This window comes from Epargyreus clarus, unplaced genomic scaffold (genome assembly GCF_041222505.1).
Source record: "Epargyreus clarus isolate Ecla_fem2 unplaced genomic scaffold, WU_Ecla_fem_2.2 ptg000009l, whole genome shotgun sequence".
Classification (NCBI taxonomy): domain Eukaryota; kingdom Metazoa; phylum Arthropoda; class Insecta; order Lepidoptera; family Hesperiidae; genus Epargyreus; species Epargyreus clarus.
This window is the reverse complement of record NW_027332217.1, coordinates 15,858,685-15,874,507: the sequence shown is the minus strand read 5'-3', so window position 1 is coordinate 15,874,507 and position 15,823 is coordinate 15,858,685. Positions and strand designations below refer to the sequence as shown.

Genomic DNA, 15,823 nt, shown 5'->3' with positions numbered 1-15,823 from the left:
CACAGGCGCTGTAAAGTTTTTACAATTTTCCTCATCTGCGTACTAGATGGCGTTAGTTCTTGCAAATGTAGAGTTCGATAATTCCTACATTTACTCAATTATTTCTTGACGTTATTTTAGTCTATTATCTACAAATATCTATGGCATGCATGTGAAAAGAAATATTAAATCGGTTGTACATTTTGGTGATCCTGTATCACACTAGTTGAATGTTTTGATTATTGATATATTTTTGTAAATAAATAAGTCTTGAGATGGCATGTATGTACATTTTTAGAAGAATGTACTTGTCGATATTGTCTTCGAATACATGGCAATGAATTCTTCTTGGAATCATATTTTATTATTATTCCTGTAGTATCGTATGAAATATAGACTACATATTATTCAATCTAATAGAGTGACATAGGTGTTTTTAAAATTAGCTGTAGATGTAGATTCGTTGTCTGAACTACATGTAAAGCATCCTCTGCAGCGATTTGCCAAATTTTTATTGTAAATTTATTTAAGAGGTCTTTAAATTATTAAATTTATTTGTGAAGAATTGCAAAATAATTGAGCCCGACTGCGCCCTAATTGCGCGTCAATTATAAATGCTTAACAATTATACACTAATAATTTATTGAATCAATTCCATTATTAAAATTAATTGACGTTTATTTGTATAATTAATTTATTAGTTATTATTGTTAAGGTGAATGTTTAATTACAATTGCAAGGTAATGGGACCTCTAAAAAGGGTCATACAAATAACATAACTTGCATTAGTTATACAAGGGCATGCAATTAAAATTTAAGTATATTAGTGTACCTACAATACAACTGCTAAAAAGTAAGCGATGTCTATGGCCACATGTCTAGCGTGGCTAATTGAGAAACCTAGAAATACGTGAATTATTTTAAAAATTACTAACGGGGAAGGAAAACTTAACAAGGAAGTGTGCAAGGCCACATGTGAGGCTACCATCTTAGTCCTCGGGAATGGAAACGCATCTTTAATTGACTTTTGAAGGTGGTAGAACCCTCTGTGGTTCGACTTCGGCGGCACCACCGCCACATCTATTTCAGCCTAATAACAGCAGTGTTAAGCGCTGCTGTGTTTTGGTTTGACGGGCGTGGTAAGGCAGACATACTTTTCTAAAGCATTCCAACTTAGTCTTTAGGGTTAGCGGCACATCTGTGACCGACCTCAGGTAGCAATTTAATCCTATCTGGGGTTGATTACAGATGTCCATGGGTCACCACGTCCCAGGTCCATGTGTAGCCACATACAATCAGGTGGACTAAATGCTCGTCTGCTACTCCTATATTATAAAAAAGTTTGCAAATCGCCAGGTTCTTTAATACTGAATGAACCCGTCATTATCATAAAAATACTAAAACGGATATTTTTCTTTTTTATATTATTTAATAAAATAAATAATTAATAAACTGTAGAAATTGCCCTATGATACCATATGTGTAATTATTGCCTAATTTATAAATAACCTTGAATATTCCTATACAAGGGCATTTCGCAACGAAATCATATTCGATCGATATCTTCGTAAAAAATCTTAATCTATATATTAAATATTGCGAAACCCGAACGGTCGATACACTAAGAATGTTCTGAGCCGGACACTGTTATATTATCATTTAAACTGTCCTTAATCCTTTGAAATAAAACTAGCCAGACCGGCGCAGTCAAGTAATGAGATGTCACATGACTCACATGTAATTTTATACCACTCAAGTAAGTTAAGTTAATTTAGTTTTTACTTTTTTATCAAAATTAAGTAGCAAACACACATGAAGCCCACGTGGTGGTAAATAACAACATCCATGTGCATTTTCAATCTATTCCAGATAGGATTATAGTCCTACCTGAGTTTGGCCCGAGACCGGCCACGCTAGGCCAGGCGTTGCTACCGAGGACTAAGTTAGAACGCCTCGGATAAGTATGTCTCCCTTACCACACTCTCAACACTTATAACTCAGAGCGCTTAACACTGCTGTAGGCAGAAGTAAGTGTGGCGCCTTAGATATCTCCTAAAGTTCTCCAAAAGTGCAAAATTATGCCATGTTTGTTTATAAAAACATTTTCCATTTTCCATTTAAAAGAAAAATCCGTTAGAACCAATAAATCTAACATGAAGTATCTAGTAAACAATGTTATTAGCAACTTAGCTTAACTTATAACTTCCATTATGCGTTAATGAATAAATAAATAAAATAAAATAGACGCTAAACGCTTATAAATTTTCTCTGACATTCACCGCTTTGAATGTGCACTACATCGAGATGTGATGTTCTAGGCCGTTCTGGTCATGATTAAAAATCGTGATACTCTGAAGGTTTTGACGACAATCCTAACATCATGTTCGCATAGTGTTATCGTGGTATTGAGTATCACAAATACGATTGGCGACAACTGTTGCTTTTAAAGTAATTAAGTAAAATGCGTGTATAAATTAAAACTGTACGAGTACGGTCGGGAGGCCCCAGTTAGAAACGAAATTCCTTATTATTTATTTATCTTAATATTGCAATAATGATATTAATAATGTAGGATGCAAAAAAAAATCTAGACGCATGCATTCAAATACGAATATGTATAATAAAAAGAGAAGATTTTTACTGTTCAATCCCTACCGCAAAGCCGCAATAAGGGACTTCGTTTCAATAATGCTAATGAAGGGTGAAGTGAGACGTTTTTGGCAGCTCATAATAATATTGCATGACTAGTATAATATTAATGATTGCATTATATTCGTTGTAACGACTCGAACAACTTGGGCTTATCGGGTTTCCCAAAAATATAAGGACACATTAAATATAATGTGTAATGCATAATGTATTACGTTAATAATGCAAGTAAGTGAAAGTACAGTTATAGGCACAATACATTTGAAAGCGATCAAACATGTGTAATCTAGCATGATAAAACATATGTAACATAGCGAATGTGAAGATCTCAGAGTCATAATTAACATAGAGCGCGCACATGTGCCAACACCGTGGTAGAACCCTTGGTGGTTTGACTCCGGCGGCACACGTATTTCTACCTTTTTTTTGTTGATTCAAAAGGTACCCGACGCCATGGGAGTGACGCCGGGTTATGTGGGATTTTTACCGCACTAAAACCCCCCCGGTGGCCGTCCTCAGCGTTTGGTGGAGAACTCCGGGATCTCCAACGGAACACTACCGGAATACACGTATTTCTACCTAATAACAGCAGTTTAAGCTCTGTTGTGTTCTGGTTTGAAGGGTGTGGTGAAGAAGACATACTTTTACGAGGCGTTCCAGCTTAGTCCTCAGGGGTAGCGGCGCATTTGTGGCCGCGCTCAGGTAGGAATCTAATCCTATCTGGGGTTGATTAGAGATGCCCATGGCCGGCAGTAAGCAGTAGATGGTCTGCATGGTGGCCTGCTACTCCTATATTATAAAAATAATAATAATACCAAAATTAACTACGAGTAACTTCACTTGAACCTGAATTATTAAAACCACCTAATAATATTATTATAATTATTATAATTTTCTATTAGAGCTACCACGCATAGTGGTGGTGTTCTGACCTATACCTATAGTTCTTGTAAGAGTAGAGTCGCTGTATACTTCATTACTCTGAGGTGGTGTGCAATTGGGAGTCTCTAATTGTTACTGGGCAGGCGCTCGCGAACATCCGTCGCGACGTGGGATCGCTCTACCTTCCTCTCAAATTACAATTAAATGTACACTGAGCGTAAGGTATTTATTGATAACAGTTCAATATCGACGACGTAAGTCGTAATGCAACAAATAATATGACTGTTTGTTTTTTGCCAAAAATCAAATGAAACTTTAAGTGCAAATAATGTTTTAGAATGGTAAATAACGTAGGTAGTTGTTTTAAGCAAATAAAAAAAACAAAAAATGTGAGCCGTCACGGGACGCCTGGCAGATGTGAAACATCGACATTATTTTGTAAAAGTAATATGCAGAAAAGAACATATTGTTATAGGAACTAAATATGTCATAATGATAAAATAAAATATTACGATTTTTTTCCAGATAACGATGACTATTTATTGAATTCGATTGCGCATGGCGACGCGTCGCCACACCGTACACACTACTGCATATAGACTGTATATATATACCATCGTATAGCGTCACGGCATGCGTCGCCACGCCAGAAATCGGTTTTACGTGCGGCTATAGATGTTTCACATCAAAAACGAACTTGATGAAGATCTAACAGTTGTTAATGAGACAAAGTTTGTTTAAAGTTTTTGTACACACACAATACACATAGGATGTTTCTGTCACAAACAAACGGACAATCGAATGTTCGTTTGTAAACAGAAAGCGATGAGTTACGTACATTTTTCCACAAAAGAATAGGGAATAAATTGTTTTTGTTATAAATATTATTTGCAACCAAAATAATTTCTAGGTTTTTATATATTTTTTAGCTTTTATATTTTTAATTTATACAGTGCTAATAAGTGCCTTTTAATGGGTATTATATGCGGACAGAATGGAGAGCTAAATAATAAAAACTCGTTTAAATTTTTTGTTCGTGTTGCTATTTAAGATTTCCTTTGAAAAAGATACTAAGTATCCATCATAAATCTAGCAATCCTATAGATATAATATGTTTGACATACGCCATTGTACGTGATTTAATGATATTTATCATTTATCTATGAAATAATTATCAGATGAATACAGACCGCACGTACCTATACGTGACACACATTAGGTCTTAGGTACGGTTTAATCAATCTTTACGGGATTTGCATACTAAAAAAGATGAGTTTACGGGGAATATCAAAACTTATCTGGAGGCACGGCAGTGCCTCCGCCAAGTCGAGCCAAAAGAAGCGGCACGGCCGTACCATACTTTTCCCGAAGCAATTCGGCCCATTTTTGACCCCCTGTAACTTCGTTGCATATGAAGCTAGAACCCTGAATTTTCAGGAGCCAAGCAAGCATTGTATAGACACGGTACATTTCAAATTTCATTCAATTTGAACCAGTAGTTTAAGAATTACAAGTAGTTAAAGTTCGTAATTTTGTCACTCACTCACTGACTGACTGACCGATCATCAAAAGTTTAAGGCACTTCCAGCAGACATAGAAGGTTGAAATTGAGAATACAATTAGTGTTTAGTATATAACTCATGGAAAAACTAAAATATTTTGCAATTTCTGTCCAGTTATCTAGATACACCAACTACATTAAATAACTTTGTATCCTATATAAGTTATATAGGATTACAAAGTTACATTTGCAGTTAATGAATCTGTGTTTCTGTCCGCGAAATGTACGAGTAGTAGGGGAGCCCATGATGTTAAATGGGTAGAAACTCGAGTGTCAATAGGACGTATACGATTGTGTAGATTACACAGTGAAGAAAAGGTTGTGTGATATTTTTCGATTCACCGTGGGAATAGTTTCTAGATGATTCGAAAAATGTAAAAAGCAGAGTCAGACATACTCAAGGCGCGGCAGGTTAGTGATAGAGTATATATCTCTGATGCCGGAAATATGTTTATCTGCTGGTTTGCATAGGGGGACAGCCATACGAGAGGTAAAAATGGAAAAAAAAGTAACCAGCACATTAGATTTGATCTTGACACACTCGAGGGCGTAAGATTATTATACAGGAAATTCCAGCTGATGTTTTACTTATCATAACCCTTCATCTGACGATTTAGTGGAGGGGTTTTTTATACTGACGATTTGAAAAAAAAAATAGAATGAGAATATATAAAGAATAATGTATTTTCCATAAAATTTGCCTTTTCCTTTAGTTTGTTGTACACCATTACTTTCCAGGGATCCATGCTAATAAATGGCGCTATCAGTAAGTGCATATTTTCTAGCATAATTTCCTTTGTATTAAAAAAATTACCGCGTATGTCCAGTATGTCCAGGTACAGATTTTTTGCAACCTTATTACTCCCTAACGCCGCCCTCAAACCATCAGGTTATAAATTTATTGTTTTCAGCATGTAATTAAGCTAATATAGATAATACGATTTTTTATTAATAGTCTGATGGACTTCCCTGGTTGAACCCCCCAAATGGATAGTTTAAGATACTCTATAGGATGTAAGGTATCTCCCATATTTTAATCTGCCGCGTTCGAGTCACTCTGGAAATCCCGTCTTGGGCTCCCCTACTATTATAGGCGACGTCAATTGTTTTTATTCTCGAGACAAAAGACGTTTTCAATTCCAACTTCAATTTAAATTCAATTCAAATAATGGGTGAAGTGCGAATCGAACTCGTACACTGAGGGTTCCGTACCACAAAAATATTTGTTTATTTTATTTTTATTTTTACTAATTGATGTTATAGCAGCCATATAATGCATTGTGAACATTTCAAATGAAAAACGCTAAAAAATAGCAGGTCCTTATATGTTTGTATCTGTAGTTCCTGGACTAAAAAAGGGTTAGATACGATATCCCGTGCCTGTCGTAAGAAGCGACTACAAGGGGGCTTCCGGAGTTGGGAGTGGCAAGAGAGAGCTGGAACCGTCCAATAAGTGTCCCCGGGAAGGACGGCGGTATGTGTAGTCGCATACCGTCGTGAACACCGGATAGTTTAGGAGGAGCGAAAACTGTTCTCCCAGGGCAGAGCTCGATCGGGGCATCGCGCTTAAAGGACTTCTGTTACGTTCAGTCGGAGATCCCGGAGTTCTCCAACAAACGTTGAGGACGGCCACCGGAGGATTTTAGTGCGGCTAAAGTCCCACATAACCCGGCGTCACTCTCACGTCGTCGAGTACCTTTTGAAGATTTCCTCCTTGTATGGCAACTCTCCTTTATTTGAAAGTTTTTTGGAGTTTACTCCTTAAGAAACGATTTGAGTTATAAGGCCCGGTACGGAAATTTTATGAGGAGTAAAATCAAGTGTAACACGAAAAGTTGAGGCGTTACGTAGAAAGAGACAAACATATATGTATACCTGTAGGATTGAACGTGTAAAAGAATGAGATGGAATACATTACACAGCGTATCTCATTCTCGGGGTCTCCTCTTTGCGCGATACTTCGTAGTCTCACTGTATAGTTCACTACCTCCAGTCTGAGAGTTGAATGTGTGCGTATGTTTGTACGTGTGTGTTGCGCGCCTGCGTATTACGAAGTTCTGCCACAACTTGTATACTGCTGCCGAGTACAGGGTATGCATGCTGTATAATAAATGCATATAGTAGCATCTATTGTAGACATCTATATATTATTATTATTTATATTATTTTGTAACATACTTTATGTAATACGCATTATTGAAGTAATATAAATAATCCGAATAATTACAGATATATGTTTGTTTCTCTTATCATTTTAGCAGATGCGTTCATTTACCCTTTTTTCTATTCGATATATATCATAATTATCGTTCGTAAGGAGTAAACTCCAATCGTGCGTCGTAGCTGACACACACACACTTTTTTGAAAGTTTTTCTTTTTACTTTTAGTACTTATTGTTAAAGCGGCCACCATTATACATATTCCGTAAAAATTTTAAATTTCTATCTATTAAGGTTCCAGAAATAGAGCTCTATGTCAGACAGACAAACGGACAGCTTAGAAATAGGGTTCCGTTTTTACCCTTTGGGTATGGAACCCTAAAAAGTTATATAATATCAAAAACATTCCGAATTTCTGACAAATGTCATGAGAAAAAAACTAGATGTTACGGCTAATGTGCCTAAATCAGTTAAAAAGCAGATAGCTTGCCCACTACCTAAAGTACAAAACGAAGATTGTATCAATTTTCACCCCTTGACGTCGACCCGTGCATGCCATGATGCGTCGTCGTGTCATGAATTTACGACAAACATTGTATATTTTCACGAAACAATATCGCTTTGCGGCACGATGTCGCTATGTGTCACGATACGTCGTCGTGTCGTAAAAAGGCATGTGTTTTAGCCCTAAGAACAAGTCTGAAAAGATGTTTCGAATTTTAACTACATAGTTAATCTGCATATTATCTAGCTAATCTTAAGCCTAGTTAATGTGTATGCTAACGTATTCTACAATCTAACGGTAACATACACAAAATACAATAAGTGTCGTGAGGTTTAGCAACTGTCACCGCATTATAAAATAATAATAAGTTTGTTTCCAAGGAAACAAGTGTTTAGGCAAAGGAGATGTTTCATTTTCGGCCATCTCATGTACATTATAACTAAAAAACACGAATAATTTGTATAATTGAAGAAAAATACACATATATTTTGATAACCTAAAGTATTCGTGTTTAAAAATATTTAATATAAGCAATCCTCATTGAAATATTAAATATGGCGGAATACTGTCAATGTAAAGTTTTCAAAACTGTCGATGTCGGGAACCTATGTGTACCCCACACATAGGTTACTATACTCTTTGGATGTCGGTAATTCTGTATTTCGCTGTTTTTGTCGTAAAGTTATTGTTACCTTAGTACTTTACAACCTGGCTTTTGTTTTGGGTATCCCATCATTATTTCTAAATTTAATTAATTATTTATAATAATAATAACAAAACCACCTTTTAAATAGTATCTGGTTTTATAGATGTAAATGACATGTCAAATTAAAAAAGAAGAAGTTGTCAATTTGATATGCGTAAAAGTGGATATATACATATTATAATAGTGGACTCCAATGTAAACGTTGAATAAATATGTAGGTACTGATGAGAAGATTCCATTTTAATCCTGAATATGTTTCTGCTCTGTGCTGCTTACGATTATGGAGTGATTCTACCTTACTTGTTTACCCAGATTATGTTTTATGGACTCTTGTGATTTTCGTGCGATCGCTGTGGATTGTGTTGACAAGGATTCAATATCATCAGGTAAAATATACATCAGTTGTTGTATTAATCGTGAAATAATCGTAAATAATTTTAAACTAGAGAAGCTAATCTTTTTAAATTTCTCTTTTTTAGATAATTACATTAGCAAGACAAGGACATTCTTGGGATGACAAAATAATCAGTTATTATTGCAACTGCATCGCTGGGCAACGAACCGTACTCGTAGGTAGTTGCGCTCACATTATGCCCATTGTTTGATGTTTGGGCTGAGCTCGTCACAGGATGAAAATATTGATAAGGGAAGATATTTAAAATGAATAAATAATGTATCTAAGTGAAGAGTAAGTAAAATATGATCAAATGTGTACTTAAAGTTGTTTTATTTACACACTTAAATGTTTTAACTAAAATAAATTGGTATAAAAGTACATATTTTGGTATGTTTGTTTTAAGTCAAGATTTATGAAAGTAAATATAATTAATGTTTATCAAATATAGGCCTTGTTTCTCAATACACACAATACAATGTTTATATATCTACGCCCATTCGCGTAAAAAATATATTAAAAAGTATATAATGTATATAGTAAGTTAAAATAGAATGACGGATGACATTATTACGGTAATCACTACCGCCATGATGTTTTTCCACTGTTGTGTTGCAAGTTTAAGTGTAAATTATTGTTTTTTAACAATTAAACGAACATGATTTGAAGAAAATTAACCCCCTTCTTTGCAAGTTTTCTTAATTTTTAATATAGTGTACAAAAGGTGGCCGGGAGCCCATACATTTTGAAACATCTCTTTTCGGCCTTATTGAGCATAAATAAATGTCTATGAAAATATTTTTTATATGTAAGCACATAAAAAATTACAATGTTCACAATAGAAAATCCCTAATAACTTCTAAACGGATTACCCTAATTTACACAATTCCTTTTGCCCTATCCGTTTTAGACATAAACCTACCAAATGGCATTAAAGACAAACCAATATATATACGAACAGAAAGTCATGTTTTCAACTTACGTAATATTAGGTACGTAACATTTTAACGCAATATTACAAAAATTTAGTTAAGTTCGTTTCAAATGATTCGAAATAGGAAACTGTTATATAAATCGAGCTTAGATATCCACTTTATAACATATTCTTGCCATGATCACCAAAAATATCAGCTCCTAGTGGCTTGATAATTGATAGCTATAAAAAAACGAAAATCCACAGTTTAACGTTGAATTTAAACAACCGTCCATTGCACAATTAGGGTATTTTTTTTGCTCCATTGCTTGTACAAAACAGTTACAAACGCGTGTCAGAAATGAACTGACAGTCGCGCACGTATGCGCTCGAGTCCCCCCGAGATAACGAGTCGGTAAGTGGTGTCTACGTGTGCGTTACTCCAGCCCACTTTGTATGAAGATTAACTTCTGTTAGTTTTTATTTTGTGTTAGTACCTACCAGGAAAAAACGTGGAAATTATTATAAGAAACCTTTCTAATATAAATAATTTTAAGTATGAATTTGTTAGCGGTGAGTAAACTTACTGAAAAAGGATTTACTGTTAATTTCTTGAAAAACGGTTGCACTATTAGTAACTCTATGGATATTATTATCGCAACTGGCCACAACGTAAATGGTATATATACAATTTGTCAAATCACCGATATGTAATTTGACAATGTCAAATAAATATTGGCATAGAAGACTAGCCCATATTAATCCGGAATATATGCGAATTTTAAAGAATATTATGACTGGTCTTGATAATGTGAACATTACCGACGGATATGACGACTAGTAAGAAACCATTTCCAAACCTCTGAACGCGAACGAACGATATACTGGAGATCGTACATACAGATTTATGTAGTCCCATGGAAGCTAGTTCACTCAACGGTTCAAGGTACATGTTATTATTTATCGACTATTATTCTCGAATGACACGATGAATGTTTATTTTCTAAAACATAAGAGTGAGTCTTTAAGAAATTTCAAAAATATAAAGTGTTGAAAAAGGAACTAGCAAGTCGAACAAATGTATGAGATCAGATGGTGGGCCGACATTTTGTAATAGAGCTTTCAATATTTTCTTATCAACAAATGGAATTCTACATTAGAAGGCGATACTGTATACCCCTAAACAAATTGTTGTGGTTGAAACAGCTAACAGAACTATTATTGTATATGCGAGAAGTCTAAAACGAATGTTATCATTATTAAATAAATATTTCATTTCATTTCAGAAGTCTATTATAAATTGAAACTAATTTGAGCAAGAGCAGTAAATACTGTGGTTTATATCAAAAACCGGAGTCCGACGAAGTCAGTGAAAGATTACCAATGATTTTTGTCGGATATTCAGAAGAAAGTAAGGGATGTCGATTATTTAATACGAAGACACGTTAAATCCCAATAAATAAATAAATAAATCACAATCAGTAGAGATGTTTTTAGAAGATGTTTTTCCTGAGGATAACGGGCATAATTTCAGTTGTCAAAATAGTAACTTTTTTAGATTTAATTTATTGTCATGTTCGAATGAAAGTGATGATGAATGGCAAGATTATTTACATAACTACAAAGACTACCTAAACAATTTAATTGCCTTTAAAGAATCTGTTGTTGAGATTCAACTAGTGGAAGGTACCGGAAAGGAAAAGAGTAGAAATATCTACAAAAAGGAATGAGATGCCATCAAAAACAATGCTTGTAAAAAGATCCAAGTCTCGCCATTCAGTTCTTCTACCGTAAAAAGTCTTGAGATCTATGTAATACCAAGCCGGTAATGTATGCAGTCCCTACTTAAGGGACCTTCTGTCTTAAGGTATTATCTCACTATCTAACCTAACAACATCTCATGGGACCATACCAATTTTAAAAATATTTTATGTTCTAAATAAATTGACGTGGCAATCGTACTTGTGTGATGCGATATGATAAGATGAAAACACAATGTGACTTGCAGTACGATTGCCACGTTAATTTATTTAGAACATAAAAGATTTTTAAAATTGGTATGGTCCCATGAGATGTTGTTAGGTTAGATAGTGAGATAATACCTTAAGACAGAAGGTCCCTTAAGTAGGGACTGCATACATTACCGGCTTGGTATTACATAGATCTCAAGACTTTTTACGGTAGAAGAACTGAATGGCGAGACTTGGATCTTTTTACAAGCATTGTTTTTGATGGCATATTACTTTTTAGCCTGAAACTAATTGTATAATTTCTACTTATGGAAATAAAATGGAAATTTCTTAAACACGTGTAGGCACACAAGGAAGTTAGTATTAAATTGTATCATTAGATTAAAATATCCTTTTTTTAATTTTAGAACTAAGGAAACAAATCCAGGAGTCAATAAGGAAGTATTTGGTAGCTTAATATAATTGCCAGTTCCGCTTCTGTGCCGGGTGTTCTGAGGTAAACAAAAAGTGCGGCGTGTCGTCCGCGGTGCGCGCGCCGGCTAGTCGCCGCGACGTACGCAAGCGCATCGCGCGCTGACTAACCAACAAACTGTCAGACACACAAAAATATATAAAATTAAAAAATAAAATAAAATAGACTGAAATTAATTTCGTGTACAGCCAATGTGATTAGTGTAAAAAATAATAAAAAAGAAAAATTAAAATTAAATAAAAAATGTCGGGTAAACCAGCAAGTTTGGACGTGGACGGTCTGATGCGGGAGTTGGGCCAGTTCCGGCGGTTCCACCTCATTAACTACTTTCTGCTGGCGCTGGTGCCCTTCGCGGCCGCCATCTACGCCGTCAACTACATCTTCCTGGCTGCTGATGTACCTTACAGGTCTATTTAACTTTTTGCCTTGCGAGCCTCTCTTAGAATAGTAAAGAACCAAAAAGTTATCTAAAAGGGAGTTTTATCATGGACCCTTTCACAACATTATAGAGAATTTGTAGCATTTCTTAGTAAATCTAAGTTATTAAAATTATTGAGTGAATGTGTTAAGTGGGAATACATTTTTAATTCGCAATATCTGCAAAAGTTGCTAATATAGGACGTGCGGATATTACTTATCCAAGTTTTTTTTATCACAGGAGATGTCTTTCTGGCTCTATCAACTGCACCAGATTAAATCCATAATTACCCGAAAACTTTTGAAGAAACGTTTTTTTTCTACATGATAACTGTATACTTGTATAGTGATGCTTTGAGACCTCGTTTTTCTGTATTATGATGATCGAATAATATAAAATCAAAATCAATCGAAGTTAAAACTATTTGATCAAAATATGTACCAGGAACTGCTATTCTATTTGTCGTAAACATCCTTATATATTTTAAACTTACATAAAAACTGCAACCATCGATAACAAAACCTCACACATACTTTGCAAAACATTAGGTACTTTATAGATCTTTTCATCACTGTCGTTATCCTTCTCACGATTCTTTATCACGATACCTAATTAAGCGGCAAATTAAAAAAGCCGTCGTAAGTTTGTTAAATACAGTAAATATTTACCATCCATGTCACATTCCCCGCATAGTGTTACTTATTTGTTATAAAATGTATGTAAAAGATGAGCAGTCCATCTGATGGTAAGTGACCATTGCCGCTCAAGGCTATCTGTAACCAGCTATATATAAACCTGAGGGTCATCATTCAATCCCGATGACTAACTTGGAATGCTTGGATAGGTATATCTCCCTTGCCATACGTTTGAAACCGGAACCCAGCAGCTCTTAACACTTCTGTTATAGGGCAGAAATAAGTGTGGCGATGGTACCTCTGAAGACGAACCACAGAGGGTTCTAAATGATCATAACAGCAGGACAGAGTATCGTAACGAAGTTTCACCACCTCAGTACCGTCGTAGAAATTATCAAGTGTTTATTAGATTAGGAGGTCACCGCGACACTTCCTTCCATCCTTTATGGACACTTACGGTGCAGTTTCCTTTTGCAGACCGTCGTTATTAGCAGACCTTAAATGAGACCGCTCAATAAATAATAATATGTACGTAACTTGTAGAACTCATGGAAAAAGTGTTAAATGTAATTATTATCCTAAGTAGAGTTCGTAAACTACAGTGCTTTAAATGTTAATTATATTAATCTTTGAAGTTTCTTTATTAGACATCGCATTTTTAACTAATTCAAATTCCAAACTAACATATAAGAAAATTTATTATTTTTTAATCCAAGTATTTTATCGCCGGGAATATTATGTACAATTATGCGTTAGATGTATTAATATTATACAGTTTTTTATAAGATACTCGTAGAAGTAGCATACGAGCATACAGTACGCCTGATGGTAAGGGGTCACGGCCGGGGATGGCGCACCATAAGTCTGTAACCGACTCCGTATAAAGGGGGTTTACCTAAAGCCGATAAGCCATAATAAGCGATCTTTATTCGTATTCAAGTAAAACAAAATATATTAAATTTAAAGTTTCTTAAATAACATACCTAATACCTATGTCATATTTTTTGTTTGAAGTTTCCATAACAAAGGAACAAGTGAATAAATATTGACTTTATACTGAATTAAGCCTGATTGTATTGCACTTTTATTTATTATGGCGTCAAATCGAAATACAAAAAAAATGTTAATAGTATTTAAATAAATGAAAATCGACGAAGCGTGGGAGAGTCCACTTCCACTTCCGGCTGACGAAGGCGTTAGTTCCGGAAACATAGAAACATAGAACTATCGCAATCTTGAACTAGACTAACTACTGTAAACATTAGTGTATGAATTTCAGGTCGATGGTTTATTTCCAAATTATAATTTTGATTCTTGTGCACCAGTGATTGTGAATAATGTAGATGTAAAAATATATAAATACCGACGGTGGTGCCGACTGCGCTTCTTGGCGATCGTTCGACCGTGATACAGCATATACACTCGCTTCCTCCGAAAAGGTCCTCCGAGGGCCGTAATAAATATAATTTATATCTCGTCCCGTGGCGAACTCCGAATAATGACTGTATGATTTTCCGTGTGTTGTGACAGAAACGTCAACATTTCAGCCAGTCTGAAATACTGAACAATTCAGTTTTTCGTTCAGGTTTTCGTCAGTATTTCAGCCAGTCTGAAATACTGAACAATTTGGGATTAGCTGCTCCCTGGAATCTAGATGGTGCGAACAAACGCAACAATTCGCATAAGTTTGAACGCCGGTCGCACTTAATTTCGGACGCTCGATGCAGTAACCGAACGCGGAATGAAACTAGCCGTATACAATAGTGTTAGAATCATTAATTGCGGCATCGCGAAATAATCGTTAAAGATACAAGTAATTAATTTAAAAAATCAAAAACCCGACTGCACCAAAAAGGCTGAAGTAAAATTTTCAAAAGCAGTGAAATAGGCATTTCATTATTTTTATCCAGAAAGCCAAATACAAAGTTTCATAGTAGGTGTCTGCTTCAAAAACAAAAGATGTTCAAACAATATTATCCTATTTTATCCTCGTAGTGTTCATTTACGCTAATAAAGAACCTATGTGTAAAATTCCAGCACGCTTAAGTTCAGCGGTTTCCCTGCGTTGATCTCTGGCACAGCAACTCACTCATTTAGTCAGACAGTCATCTCGATGTGTATATACGAGTATATATGTACTAGCTGACCCGGCAAACGTTGTGTTGCCATATAAATAAAAAAATGTTAAGGATGAACAACCCTTATCACTTAGGTGTAAAAAAAATAGATAGTGGCCGATTCTCAGACCTACTGAATATGTATATAAAAATTGGTGAAAATCGGTGAAGCCGTCTCGGAGGAGTACGGTAACTAACACAAGAATTTTATATATAAGATATATTATATAATGTATGTGTAATCTCCTCTTAATTTCCTTTATTTTGACACCCTACTCGATAGGTTTGGTTAACTTTTTTAAAACGTGTTACTATTTTGCGAAAAAATTCACCATTTACGGTCTATAAAATATATAACTTCAGTAAATCAAAGTTTCGGTCATTATTTTACCTTGTTAGAGGTAGCATTTCATTATTTTTATCCAACAAGCCTGATACAAAATGTCATAGTGTTTGCTTCAA

At 35.1% G+C, this 15,823-nt stretch overlaps 1 protein-coding gene and 1 long non-coding RNA gene across 3 annotated transcripts in view; both read left to right on the top strand.

The window, feature by feature from the left end:
• The window catches only part of LOC140745098 (organic cation transporter protein), a 39,701-nt gene that overhangs the window by 5,570 nt on the left and 18,308 nt on the right, over positions 1-15,823 (top strand). Inside the window, exon 1 of one of the 2 annotated variants that reach the window (XM_073076871.1) lies at positions 12,271-12,598. The exons of the other annotated variant lie outside the window; for it this stretch is intronic. Within the exon in view, the coding sequence (XP_072932972.1) occupies positions 12,435-12,598 (164 nt within the window). The 5' untranslated portion in view covers positions 12,271-12,434. Of the gene's footprint in view, positions 1-12,270; positions 12,599-15,823 lie in introns of those variants that run through there. 2 annotated transcript variants of the gene reach the window in all.
• LOC140745097 (uncharacterized) lies at positions 8,465-9,156 on the top strand. The gene is made up of 2 exons (XR_012102621.1): positions 8,465-8,828; positions 8,922-9,156. It is a non-coding gene; the product is annotated as an uncharacterized LOC140745097 (long non-coding RNA).